We start from the raw sequence: 15,072 nt of genomic DNA on the forward strand, positions 1-15,072 counted from the left end.
TATTTTAACAAGATCATTAAGATTCCAATTGCAGTTGGTCATCAAGAAGTGTTGCCTTAGTTAGCTTGATGATCCTCAAGCATTACTGTGCATCAGAAGCAAAATTATCTAGGGTGCTTCTTGAAATGCAGATTCCTCAGTGTTTCTGCCAGAGATTCTAGCTCATTGGATCCTGAGTGTAGCCCTGGAATCTGTATTTTGACAAGTTCCCTAAGTGACTCAGATCTGTGTAGTAGAACACTATGCTTTGGGCAATATTGCATTCAAACTGTGTTTAATTCAGAGCCTCATCAGAAGAGGAGTCAGAAAAGATGTGGTCACTGTGGCTTTTGATTGGTTCCACTCATTTACTTGCCACTCCTGGCTATCCTTCTAGATGGGAAAAGAAGTAGGAAAAGAATAATGTGTACTTTGAGGTTTGTGAGTTTCCTGAATGACCTGGATAGCTGAAGAAGCAAGTACTTTTGGTATAATTATTGTTCTAACCTAAAGCTAAGCTTTTAAGGAAATAGTCATCTTCTATCGGACAGTAAATCACCTGGGGAACTCATTAAGAACAAAGATTCCCAGGCTTCAACCCTAGAGCTTCTAGTTCAGTCAGGGGGCCAGAGAATTTACATTTCTGACAAATTTCCAGGTAATGGTGATGTTGCTCATCCAGGGACCATACTTTGGAAACCATTGAATTCAAAAAGAATCATTGCTTTGTCACTATGCAGATTGGAAGTACCTAGTTAAGGGCAATGGCAAATCTAGACAGCATATTAAAAAGCAAAGACATTATTTTGCCTACAAAGGTCTGTCTAGTCAAAGCTATGGTTTTTTCAGTAATCATGTATGGATGTGAGAGTTGGACCATAAAGAAAGGCTAAGTGCTGAAGAATTGATATTTTTGAACTGTGGTGTTGAAGAAGACTCTCGAGAGTCCCTTGGATTGCAAGGAGATCAAACCAGTCAATCCTAAAGGAAGTCAACCCTGAATATTCACTGGAAGGGCTGATGCTGAAGCTCCAACACTTTGGCCACCTGATGAAAAGAGCTGACTCATTGGAAAAACCCCTGATACTGGGAAAGATTGCAGGCAGGAGGAGAAGGGGACCAGAGAGGATGAGATGGTTGGATGGCATCACTGAATCAGTGGACATGAGTTGGAACAAACTCCAAAGATAATGAAGGACAAGGAAGCCTAGTATGCTGCAGTTCATGGGTTTGTGAAGAGCTGGACATGATGGAGAGACTGAACAATGAGCCAAGGGCAGGAATTTGAGCTCCAGAACCTTGTTACTTCAAGAGTGGCCATGTACCAGCACCATGAGCATCACTTAGGAGTTTGTTAGAAATGGAGAATCTCAGGCCATGTCAGCCCCAATTAATTAGAATCTGCATTTCAACAAGATCCTCCGATAATTCACTTGCACTGGGAAGACTGAGAACACCAGGAGAAACTGGTGGCTAGTCAAGAGAATGCCAGAAGAACCCAGACAGATCCCACAGTCTGGAAGAATCTTTTGATTTTAGTGGGACATTACAGCAGGGGAACCAGAGTCTTGACAGAACCATAGATCCCATGAAGCAGCCCTGTAGTTTTATAACCCTTCTTTTTTTCAGGAAGCCAAAAGTTATGTAGGCTATGGTGAGAAGAACTCTGATGGGAGCCAGAAGATGCTGGCCTCAAATAGCCTCTTTGCATTTCCTCCTCATTGAGATGCTGCAGTTAGGACAGTAATTCTCAGCCTTTGCCACACGCTAGATGAAGGAGTTTCTAAAAATCCCACTGTTCAGGCTGCACCCTAGATGGGTTAAATAAGAAACTTCCAGGCAGACAATAGTATTTTGTAACGCTCTCCAAGTAGTTTCAATATTTAACCAAGATCAAGACCCATTAATTTAGGGTAGATATTCAACTCTAAACATTCTATGATATCTTCTTAGTATATTTAAACAATATTTTGGTCAGGACAGAAACAATACACATGGGCTTGTGGCTCCAAACAGAAGGTTAATCCACTTACACAGGTGAAGTGGGCAGGGCACAGGAGCATGACCACAGATGTCTTTGTTTCCCAGTTCACCTTCTTGGGTGCTCTTTAGGAAGTAGGGCTCCCTGTGTTTAACTGACTACTTTTAATGAAGGTTCAATCCCAATACATCCATCTAATAAAAATCAATTTTAGCAATACGAGTACCAAAGAATCAAGTTTTCCTAACTCTGATGATTCAGGATTATTTTCTACTTTCTCAGGTGGAGCCTGAGAAACTCACGGGCTGGCTTGTAAGCAATTCTTGGCTCTTTTCAGCATCTTTTAAGTTCATGTATTCTTCTGTTATATTGAGAGTACATCATGCAAAATGCCGGGCTGGATGAAGCACAAGCTGAAACCAATTGCCAGGAGAAATATCAATAACCTCAGGTATGCAGATGACACCACCCTTATGGCAGAAAGTAAAGAGGAACTAAAGAGCCTCTTGATGAAACTGGAAGAGGAGAGTGAAAAAGCTGGCTTAAAACTCAACATTAAAAACACTAAGATCATGGCATTCAGTCCTATCACTTCATGGCAAATAGATGGGGGAACAATGGAAACAGTGACAGACTTTATTTTATTGGGCTCCCAAATCACTGCAAATGGTGACTGCAGCCATGAAATTAAAAGACGCTTGCTCCTTGGAAGAAAAGTTATGATCAACCTAGACAGCATATTAGAAAACAGAGACATTACTTTGCCAACAAAGGTCCGTCTAGTCAAGGCTATGGTTTTTCCAGTAGTCATGTATGGATGTGAGAGTTGGACTATAAAGAAAGCTGAGCGCCAAAGAATATTCATTGGAAGGACTGATGCTGAAGCTGAAACTCCAATACTTTGGCCACCTGATGCGAAGACCTGACTCATTGGAAAAGACCCTGATGCTGGGAAAGATTGAAGTCAGGAGGAGAAGGGGATGACAGAGGATGAGATGGTTGGATGGCATCACCAATTTGATGGACATGAATTTGAGCAAACTCCAGGAGTTGGTGAGGGACAGGGAAGCCTGATGTGCTGCAGTCCATGGAGTTGCAAAGAGTTGTACATGACTGAGTGATTGAACTGAACTGATTCTTCTGTTGTCCATGCACAACTCATGCTTTAATAAACCCAACAGGAAATCCTATATATATCAAAATTCTATATATTTCTATAATTCTATATAAAATTCTATACAATTTTCCTATAGTTACTAGACAGTAGGGGTGACTTGATCATGATCAGAAATTGTTGAGCACAATCAAAACACATTTTACACTTTTTAGATCCCAGGTACCTGTGCAAAACACTTCCCCATATTTGAGTAACTAAAGTAGTTATACGGTTTCAATATATTGTAACAGTTCCACAGTTTCCCTTAAGACTCACCAGAAACCCTTAGATGAAAATTCAACCAACCTGAGTGAGTTGGCCAAATCCCTGTGGCCATGAGGATTCCTTAATGGGATCATTAGGAAAGGTTTCAATAGGACTTCGGTCTCCATGCCTAAAAACCTGAAAACAGATTGAGATAGTCATGTTACCAGCTTAGGTGTTTTGCCTGTTCATCGTGATAGAGGGCTTCCCTTGTGGCTCAGCTGGTAAAAAGTCCGCCTGCAATGTGGGAGACCTGGATTTGATCCCTGGTTTGGGAAGATCCCCTGGAGAAGGGAAAGGTTACCCACTCCAGTATTCTGGCCTAGAGAATTCCATGGACCGTATAGTCCATGGGGTTGCAAGGAGTTGGACACAACTGAGCGACTTTTACTTTTTTTTTTTTTATTGTGATGGAGGTTTCTTTTAAACCTCTGGTTCTCAACATTGGATGCTTGCTGGAATCAACTGAGGAGTTAAAAAATTTCTAAGGACTGGATTCCTCCCTTGTGATTTTGGTTTAATTAGTTTCAGATGCAGCCAGGGCATTAGGATTTTAAAAACCTCTTCAAGTAAATTTTAGGTTAAAAACTGCTATTCTAAGTTTGCTAACACTTTCCTAATCATTTTGTTATTCACATTACCAGAAACACAGGAAAACTGTTAGTGAACTGTTATTGTTTCAAGTAATGTGAATGAGAATGAGTCATTAGAAGTCAGGTGACCCACAGGTCTCCACAGGTGGAGAATGATTTGTACATCATATAGGGCAAGAGGGAAGAACAAAGGTTAGCAAGATCACTTTATTAAAGACAAGCTCTGATGGGAAATGCTACTGCTGCTGCTAAGTCACTTCAGTCGTGTCCGACTCTGTGTGACTCCGTAGACGGAAGCCCACCAGGCTCCTCCATCCCTGGGATTCTCCAAGCAAGAACACTGCAGTGGGTTGCCATTTTCTTCTCCAATGCATGAAAGTAAAAAGTGAAAGTTAAGTCGCTGAGTCACGTCTGACTCTTAGCGACCCCATGGACTATGGCCTACCAGGCTCTTCTGTCCATGGGATTCTCCAGGCAAGAGTACTGGAGTGGGGTGCCATTGCCTTCTCCACTGATGAGAAATATCCCCTCCCTAATTATGATTATAGTAGTAATAGTGTTAACATTTTGACACATAATAATAGTCACTTTTAAATGCTACATACAGTTTGTGACCATCTTTGGCCAATGATTTATTAGTTTTTAGAAAGTTAAGGATAAAGAACTTGCCAGTGAGATTAGAAAAGCTAATTCTCAACATTTTAAGAACATGCTTCTGGATTTGTGTGCATGTCATCGTGCTTCTTTGCACATTTTACTTTTTGGGGAGGGTAGTCTGGACTTTTGAAACCTTGGTGAGTGAAAGTTGCTCAGTTGTGTCTGACTCTCTTTGACCGCATGGACTATATAGTTCATGGAATTCTCCAGGCTATAATATTGGAGTGAGTAGCCTTTCCCTTCTCCAAGGGATCTTCCCAACCCAGGGATCAAACCCAGTCTCCCACATTGCAGGTGGATTCTTTACCAGCTGAGCCACAAGGGAAGCCCAAGAATACAGGACTGAGTAACCTATCCCTTCTCCAGCAGATCTTCCCATCCCAGGAAATGAACCAGGGTTGAAACCTTGGTACTTTGATTTTAATATGCTTTCTGAATAGCATATCGAACCAAACACAAAGCTATTTTATAAGCAAAAGATAAGAAAAGAAAAACTCAAGAAATACAAGATGAAGTCTGCACTGGTATCAGCAAACATTTTTAATACAGAGGAGGGGTGCCTAACACCTTGCATTCTCTGAGACTTCCTGCACTGGTCACACATACTACTTGGCTAATGGGCTCCACTGAAAAGAAAGCCAAGAGGCTGTTCTTTTGAAATCTTGTAAAACAGTTCAGCAGACACAGAGTAAGGAACAGTCTCAGACTTTAGTCATCTTTGAGATGGGATTCCAGGAAAAGGAAAAGAAGGGAGGCTTCTAAGACTGGGTTGTGTCTCTGGTGTTTGAAGAAAACTTATCTTTTAGCCATCTAAACTGGTAAGAAATTGAAATCTCAGTAGAACAGGCTATGGCAAACAGAGGGACAATGGTGTGGTGGATCTTAAGAAACTATTTTGGTCAGGTAAGGAATTATTGTCATGAATGGTCACTTAGCTGTGTACTCTGTGACGGGCATCTACAGTTATTAGTCACTAGGGGTGACTTGATCATGATCAGGAATTGTTGAGGCTAATCATTAGTGCTTCTGTTTCCACAATCAAAACACATTTTATACTTTTTAGATCGCAGGTAATTGTGCAAAGTACTTGAAGTCTTCCTTTGTGGTTCAGACTGTAAAGAATCTGCAATGCAGGAGACCTGGGTGGGGAAGATCCCCTGGAGAAGGAAAAGGCATGCCACTCAAGTAGGTATGGAGAAGTCTATGGACAGAGGATCCTGGCAGGCTATAGTCCATGGGGTCGCAAAGAGTAGGACATGACTAAGTGACTAAGACTTTCCCAGATCTGAAAAATAAAATTACTATCTGGTTTCAGTGGATTATAAACTCCACATTGTTTAGTTTCTAGAGTTTCTCATCCTTAGCACAGTCGGCATTTTGGCTGTGGAGGACTGTTCTGTGCATAGTAGGAATGTTTAGCAATGTCCCTGGCCTTCGCCCACTAGAATAGCATTCCCCAATTATGACATTGCCAAATGTCCCCCAGGGGCCAAAACTACCCTTAGCTGAGAGTCACTGAACCAGAGAAGTTGGATGAGAGACACTATAGCAAAATAACTTACAACACTTCCTACCAGCCTGTAATCACAATAACTCAACACTTCTAGAATGGTTGCTTTGTCCTAGAAGCTGTGCTTCTCATATATCTAATCCTCTCATCAATTCTACAAAGCAATTACTATCATTATCTTCATTTCACACACCAGAAAACTGGCCTTAGTTAAATGACCTGCCCAAGGTCACATGGTGCGTAAGTGGTTGAGCAGAAATACAAACAGGTTTTGTGAGTCCAACACCAGTTTCTGAACCCACATAAGAGGCTCATTTCTCTCTGCTCTAACATGCCTCTTAGCCTCCCACCAGCAGAAAATCTGGGACCTGCTGCTTTTTTATGAACTAAAATTGGAAATTGTGTGTGTGTGTGTGTGTGTGTAAGAGTTGTGTTGCATCAGAGGAAACCAAAACCTTGATGTAAGAAACATCCTCAAACATTATTTAACAGATAAATCTGAGGATATGCAACTAAATGACAGAATGGCCCGGGGAGAAAAACAAGTGTAGTATCCTTAGACGAGTATCTTAAAGAGCAAAGCTGAAACAAAACCATAAGACGTGGGCAAGCCTTCCTTGCTCTGTTTCACAGGTCAGGAATAATTGTACTCCCCTACATTTCAGTGGCTTTCCAGGCGGTGTGCTGGTAGAGAATATGCCAGCTAATGCATGAGAAGCAAGAGACGTGGGTTCAATCCTTGGATGGGGAAGATCTCCTGAAATGGCAACCCACTCCAGTATTCTTGCCTGGAAAATTTCATGGACAGAGGAGCCTGGCAGGCTCCATGACTTTGCAGAGTCGGACATGACTGAGCACACGTGGACATTTCAGTAGGTTTTCAGGGTTTCTGAGGTAGTGGCTCACACATGCTATGAACTCTTTGGAAGGGGTGTTCCACAGAAACAAACACTTAATGAACCATCTTCCACCTCCAGTGCTAGAAATCAACATGTATATGTGTGTGTGTGTGTATGTGCACACATGCACACCTGTCCCTCAAGCACATGAAGGTGGTGTTCTCGAGCTTCTGGAGTTTCTTCACTTTACCTGGAGGCTTTGGACTATGCTCAAGAATTTTTTTTTTTTAAGTCTGTGGCAGGGCAATCTTCTTAGCTGCTGCCCAAATGTATATCTTCTGTTCTCAGTCCAGCAGTCACAGTATATCAAATCTTTTAGAAGCCTAAGACTAGTGGTACTACTGTACTACTGGTAGTGAACCTACTGGTACTTCAGTAGGACTGTTTGCAAGTTACAAATTTGCAGATTACAAAAGGAAGACATCCAGGATAATAACAACCCCTTATGTTTGTGTTTCCATGGTTTTGTACAACTCTTTCCCCTGCCATCTCTTTTAATTCTTACAACTCTGTGAGGACAGATTGGCACTATTGCTGCACTGAGAAAATAAGAAAAGCAAGGCTTAAAGAGATGAAATAAGCCATCCAGATCTATTGCCTCCCTCCCATGATTGCTAGCCCATTGTTTTCTCCACCATATCACTTTACTTTACCCTTTTAAATCAAAGGGGAATTCCCTAGTAGCTCAAATGGTACAGAATCTGCCTGCAATGCAGGAGACTTGGGTTTGATCCCTGGAGAAGGAAGATCCCTGGAGAAGGGCATGATACCCCATTCCAGTATTCTTGCCTGGAGAATTCCATGGACAGAGGAGCCTGGTGGTCTGTAGTCCATGGGGTCACAAAAAGTTGAACACAACTGAGCAACTTTCAGTACTACTACTAAATCAAATGTAACTTTTTAAAAAGAACCATGATTTGGTGCCCATGTGACTGATCCTGCTCGCTTGAGTCTGTTGACCAGATTTGGTGCACTGTGTATGATGTGGAGACCCTGATGACTGGAGGACATCTTGTCTAGTCCCCCTTCCCTGCCATTAGTCAAGAGCTCTAAAGTGTAAGTCAGAATAGTGTCTTGATTGCTTGAGAACCCTCGAATGTCCTCTTATTCTATCACACTTTTTTTTTTGCAGAAAATTAGAAAAATATACAAAAATAGAGATTTTCATAACGAGCCACTATGAATCCATCACTTGTTCCAACAATGATCAGCTCATGTGTGGCCAGTCTTTTTTCATGTACTCCCACTGACTCAGACATTATATCATTTCCCACTGTTCTTTGCATAAAATTCAAAGTCCTTACAATAGCTCCCTAGACACTACTTGATGTGGTCCTGCCCATGGCCATGCTCTTCCCTTACATTTTTGCTAAGCTTGCTTAGCCAGAGGAGACTCTGCTGTTCTATCCAGTTACATTAAGTGTGTTCCAGCTTCAGGGCCTTCATGTTCTATCTTCCTGGAATGTCCAGCTTCTGCATCTCCTGGCACATTCACTTGGTTGCTAAGAGAACTTGGCTTGTGGCATTAAACTCCACTTCCTATTTTGTTAGGTATGTTCCAAGTCATGAACATCTCTTGATGCACAAACCTTGCCATGAAGAAAAAGTTTATTTAATTTTATTCTTTTAGGAACTGAGAAATAATTCCGCTGGTAAAGAGAATTAAAAAGTGAAAGACTTTGGGTAGAGAGGAATGAGTTGAGTACATGAATGACACTTCAGAGGTTAGAAGGGAAGCCAACTGCTTCTTAAGGGACTCAGGGTGGGAATGCACCCTGCACTCCCCATGAGGAAGGCTGAAAGGCCTGGCACGCTAATGGGATGTATTTAGGGCCCAGGAGGATATTGAGCCTGCAGGAGAGAGGAGGGATGAAACTGTATGTTAAACTGAGTGGAACTGCATGACATCTCAGAAAAGCTCTGGGCTTGAGTTGGTTAGACCTGGATTCAAACCCTTGCTTTGTCAACACCTAGCCAAGTGACCCGGGGAAAATGGTTTAACTTAAACTTTTTCAAATCTCGATTTCCCTCTCTGTAAAATGAGATCGTTACTTCCCATATAGGAGGAGAACGAAAATTAAATGTGTAATGCATGCAAAGCTATCATCATAGTACTGAACATATAGGATATATTTAGTACATTAGATTTGTTACTGTATTTGTTACTATTATTTTGGTTATTGTTGTTACATTATTCAGGCTTTAACTTAGTTATCCACTATACTTCCTTTTCTGCTGGCAACAGCAGGCAGCATATTAGGGCAAATGAGAACTACCTATCGAGCAAAGGGAAATAGTCCTCCTTCAGAAAACATTTCTGTTAATTTCTAATCATCTCTTCCTCACTTTTATTTTCCTAACTGTGACGAATAACTAATTCTTCCTTTGGATTTAGGACATGTTGAAAGCTTTCAAAAGCCCATGGTGCCAACCTGGCTGGCTGAAATGACTTGAGCCCAATATAATGTCCCTGATCAGTTCATTACCCTGAAAATTTGCTAAATACACAGGCATAAAAGTGACAGAAGCTCATGTAAGTAAACTGAAGTGGCTTCTTACTTGTCTCAGTACCAACCCTCAGTTCAGAGTGATCTGTACAGAAAATGACCCTGAAGGATCTACAGGTTCCCTGGATGGCTTTTCGGCCCTGGCAATTAGGGGGCCACAGCACAGGGGAAAGAGATCAGAGGGCTCTCTGTGAACTGAGGCTGGAGCCCTGGTTTTTGTTTTCCAAGAGAGAGTTTTATCTGGTACATATGTCTTTTATAAGCCAACCCCCAAGTAGGAGATGTACCACCTGACAGTTGCAGCACCCAGTATACCAGAGAGAAGCCCCAGATCCTCCCCATTTCTGCTGTGTAATACCAAGATGATATCACAGGCCTTACTGGATCATCTGGGGGATTCAAAATACAAAGTGCAAGGAAACTGGCATCTAGTGGATGCTTATAATTTGGTAGCTGTAACTGTAATTTTTATGTTAATAGAAGTGAGAAGGAGGTTTACAACCCTTGTGAAGTTCCTGCCTGTGATCAAAGGTACTGTTCAAACATGGGCAGTGAAGATGAAAGCAGATAAAAGGGCAACTGTAATCCATTCTGGCAAAAAGTTAGGAAGGAACTGTGTGTGTATCAAAAGTTAAGAAGGAAAAGACCTGCAGATCAACAGATTAGGAAGTCAAACAATGGTTGAAATGAGTAAAATCTGTTTAACTTGTCATGTTTTAAATATATACTTTTTCCAGTTTTTATTGGGCCAGGGGCCTAAATCTGGGAAGAAAACTGATTGAATTTAAAAGCAAAAGGACATGTAAATACTTCATCATTTGAGAATAAAAAGAATAGATAGAAAAAAATTGACATTTTAGTCAACTGGTTATATGAACATTATTTTTTAAAAAATGAGAGAAGCTCATGTAAATAAACTGAAGCAGGCTTCAGTTTACTGTTTTAAAAAAACAAAACACATACATGAGGTAATTGAATGAGTATATGTAGAGTATTTATATAGTCAACACAACACAGTAGTTGCAAACTTTAAGGCATTTACCAGACTGGCTTCTAAGTACTTTTGTATATTAACTCAAGCCTCACAATATCTCCATGAAACACTATTATCCTAATTTTACTGTTGATGAAACTAAGACACAGGTAGGTTAAGTTACTCATCTGAAGTCCTACAGCTTGGAAGAGGTTGAGCTGGCATTCAAACCCCAGTGGTCTGATTCATGAGCCTGCAGTTTTAACCACTACATTGTATGGGATTGTGTAATATACAATACTGTAAATTTCTTTGATATTTACATCTCTTTATTCTTTTTTTGCTAGATCATGCAACTTGCAGGATCTATCCCAACCAGGGACTGAATGCTGGGACCTTGGCAATGAAAATGCTGAGTCCCATACACTGGACTGCCAGGGAATTCCCTCTCATATTTCTTTTCAAGAAGTTCAAATGTTTAATCCCTTTCATGTATCCTGTCTCCACGATGTCATCATTTTCCCAACAAAAAAATTAGAAAACAGGGTCATTTTGACTTCTTTCTCTTTCTTAATATACACAGTCAACCCAAAGAGATTCCTCTGCCTTCACAATTTTAAAAACAAATTGATATTTTTTCCACCAATTCTATTGCTTTCTGATCTAACTGGATCCACACTGTGCTCTTTCTGACCTTTGGTAGTATCCCCTGCCTATTCTCTCTAGCTTCTCCCCTCCTCAAGCTGTGTGTGCTAAGTCATTTCAGTCATGTCCACCTCTTTGCAACCCTATGGACTCTAGCCTGCCAGTCTCCTCTGTCCATGGGATTCTCCAGGCAAGAATACTGCCATGCCCTTCTCTAGAGGATCTTCCTCACCCAGAGATCGAACCCACATCTCTTATGTCTCTTTCATTGGCAGGTGGGTTCTTTACCACTAACGCCACCTAGGAACCCCTCCTCAAGTGTACTTACACACAGAAGTGTGTCTCCACAAGACAAAATACATTAGAATTCACAGGTGGTAGAAATTGAGTGCAAACACCATAACCTGTTAGCTTAACGTTCCAGTGGACATGATAACTATCTAATATCTTCAGTTCTCCTTGGTGAAAAATGATGAAAGGTCAAGTAGAACGTTTAAGGACATTATATTAGAATATTAAAGACTCTGCAAAATCCCACATTTAAGAGACTTTTAAACACAGTTTAATTCACATTTTCTTCCCAAAACTGATTTGACTATAGAAACCTATTTTTTAAAATCAAGCAAAACCTGTTAACATCTTGTCAAACTAGCATTCCACTAGATACGCACTGGTGAACCTGTTTCAAAAGGCACATGGTGACTTTGTTCATGAGAGAACAAGAACTGGGCAGTTCCCTGCTATTTCTGCCAAGAACAGTTTTTCAGAATGAGGAAGATTTATTTTTCTTGGATTGCAGTGGAAAACCACTGCTGAATATGTGTGAAGCCAACACACAGACCTTGATGAGGAGGCCTCAGCTCCATGTGCTGGGTTAGACACACATGGCAGGAACAGAATATGTCTAGTGATTAAGGCCAGGTTTCTGAAATCATACAGCGTGGGTTCAAATCTTAGCTGTGTGACCATGAGCAAGTTGCTTAATCTCTTTGTGCCTCAATTCCTTCAACTAGAAAACAGGGTTAATAAGGTTTTTACAAAAACCTCCTAGAACAGTTCCCAGATTTAGCAAACAAAAATGTAGGATGCCCCAATATTGCATGTAAACATATGTATATTAAAAAACTATTTGCTGTTTATCTGAAATACAAATTTAACTGGGCATCCTGTGTTTTCTGGTAACCCTATTTTGTAGGGTTGTTGGGAGGACAATGTAACATAATTCATATTGAAAATCTCATTGAGATTTTTGTTTGCTAAATCTGAGAACTGTTGCCCAGTAGCTCAGTGGTAAAGAATCCGCCTGAAATGCAGGAGATGTGGGTTTGATCCATGGGTCAGGATGATCCCCTGGGGAGAAAAATGGCAACCCACTCCAGTATTCTTACCATGGACAGAGGAGCCTGGTGGGCTACATGGGGTTGCAAAAAAACTGGACTTAGTGACTATATAGCAACAACAATCTTTCTTTCACTCTGGTTCTCCTAATCATTTTTAGGGAATTCCCTGGATATATAACTGAACCATTTATAGTCAGATATATTCTATAATCAGTAAAAAGAACATAGAGATATCTTCTGGCTTAAGTCCTTAGATATAGTCTTATGGCAAAGAAAAATGTATTGTTGCCTCAGTCTACCATTAATGGAAGAAAGCTGTGGTAGGAAAAATTGTTAACATTAGTCTTGTATAGTGATTGTTAAATCTTTTAGTTCCAAGAGAGCTAACTCTGTAAGCTTTTTCTTAAGGAAGAATTAACTTGTAGTTCCTGAACACATGTTAACCAAGAATGGAGTGGGAGAAAGGAAACCTACAACAGTTTGCTAGCCAGGGAAGCAAGCCTGGGCTGTTGTAAAACATGGAGGAGAGAATGGACCAGATGTAGTTAGGTGCGAGTTCACTGTAATATCTCGAAGATTACCCCTCCGCCAGCTTGTCACAGTGTTGACAGTGCAGTTTCTGCAGATATAAGTAAAAGTCTAACTCACATGGATTTCCATGTTATAAAGACTTTTTTTCAACACAGATGCCTGAATTCTGTGAACACTGGTGAATCTTTTGTAAATAAATTGACGATATGTTCCTTTGGTTCTCTCTCACTCATTGTTGACTCATGACCTAGTAAAGATTTACTGGATGAAGAATCATGATTTGCAAAAACATGTTGTTATGAAATGTTTTCTATAGAAGGGAAAGAAAGAAATTTTGAGTACAGCAAACTGGAGAAAATAAGAATTTCATGTTTAATTTTTATGTAAAAGGTAACCTCCCTTGAAAGTATAAAGTTTTGGATATTCTTTCAGGAAGAAAATATACTTATCAGCATACTTCTACTGTATCAAATGATAGGTGTGATAAAGAAAAAAAAGATGGAGAGAGCCTATAAAGTACATGGAGAGGGTCAGAGGCAGAGAGACAGTGAGAGAAACAGGAAAAAGAGAAATAGAAAAACAGAGACAATCAAAGATCAAGACAGAAACCAAGAGATATAAAAGAATCAGTTTCAGGACTGTTAGTAAAGTGGTTAATCCTCTTAAGTTCACAAACTCTCTCCCTATCTACTTTTTAAAATGATGCCAACAGTATATCTTCTTTCCTTGACAACATCCATTAGCCTCCCCATCCCCCTTTCATAATTTGTCATGCTTCCTAACATGTCACATGTGTGGGGAAAAACATGATTTTAATGATCAACCATATCTGTTTCAGGAAGTCATCCTAGAATTCTTGGGTTTTACTTTTATGTTTCAATGACTGCTTATAAATATATTTTCTAGTTTCCTGATAAACAAAAAGGGAAGGGGTTATTAAACTGAGAAAATGACAGTATTTTGGCTTGCCAACAAATAATCATTAAACTAAATGAAACCAGTCTAGCTACTGGTGCTAAACAGACCTAAAGGAGGCACCTCCTGTTCTTGTGTGGTTATCAGGAGGAAAACATTTAAGGCAGTTGTAAAGTAAGTGATTAGGTAAATAACAATTGCAAAGTAAAAAATAGCCAAACCAAACACGCTTTTGTTAGGACACATTCATTCTTCTTTACAAGGAACTTGCAAAACTTGCTTATTCACTTTCTGAGTTGGGTCTCTGGGAGACTATACTAGGGTAAAATGAAACTGATACTTGGTTTTCAGACCCTGTTGGTAGCAAACAGATTTAAAGGAAAAGCAATGAGAGAAGTCTACTCACCAGTGTCACAAACCTCAGTTCCTTGGCTCTCACACCTTGGTCCAGGTCTGGCAGGAAGGAAAGCAGAAGCAACAGGCTAAGGTGAAGGCTTGTTGCCCTGGCCATGAGGAGGGCAGCATTTCTCATCTTGGGGAGAGCTGCTTCAGGCTAGAGTTGGGAAGCGCTGCTTCCAGGGCAAAGCCATTAGAAGGGAAGCTATTTAACCAAGGGTTTGAAAGGGAAGGAGGAACTGGGAGGAGCCAGTCTCCAGGTAGCTTGGGGAGGGATTTAGCCTGTGTCCGGTCAGATCAGTTTTGGCTGAGTGTTAGAGTTCATGGTCTTCTGGATTTAAGTTAAAATACTGAGGCCCAGACAGGGGAGAGCTGTTGCTCAGGGTCATATAGCACATGGCTAGACATTTCTTTTCTGCCTCATTTTTATCCTTTCTTTAGGTGGGGTGTGATACATTTGCTTTGTGGCTGTCACTTGGGAAAGGATTACACCTCAACTTTGGAAGCCTTAGGTTAGTGATTCCTAATCTTTTTGGTAATTGAGAATTACAGGAAGAGAAATATGGAAGGAACTGCAGATACCAGCATATTTTGGGTATATTCTCCAGGCCAAAGATGGCTTTCTTCCCTAAAACTCTCATGTAGCCTATTCTTTAGTTGAAAATTAAGAGCAACTTGTTTTGAGAATTTTTAGTCACACCTTAAGATATTTGGGGCTCATCTGAG

At 40.6% G+C, this 15,072-nt stretch overlaps 1 protein-coding gene across 1 annotated transcript in view; it reads right to left on the bottom strand.

Moving 5' to 3' along the window:
* The window catches only part of ACP3 (acid phosphatase 3), a 55,024-nt gene extending 40,542 nt beyond the window's left edge, over window positions 1-14,482 (bottom strand). Inside the window, exons 1-2 of the mRNA XM_052646969.1 lie at window positions 14,357-14,482; window positions 3,423-3,518 (exon numbers count right to left, since the gene is read on the bottom strand). Coding sequence (XP_052502929.1) covers window positions 3,423-3,518; window positions 14,357-14,482 — 222 coding nt within the window. The remainder of the gene's footprint in view (window positions 1-3,422; window positions 3,519-14,356) is intronic.
* Between the last annotated feature and the right edge of the window lie 590 nt (window positions 14,483-15,072).

Source organism: Budorcas taxicolor, chromosome 1 (genome assembly GCF_023091745.1).
Source record: "Budorcas taxicolor isolate Tak-1 chromosome 1, Takin1.1, whole genome shotgun sequence".
Taxonomy (NCBI): domain Eukaryota; kingdom Metazoa; phylum Chordata; class Mammalia; order Artiodactyla; family Bovidae; genus Budorcas; species Budorcas taxicolor.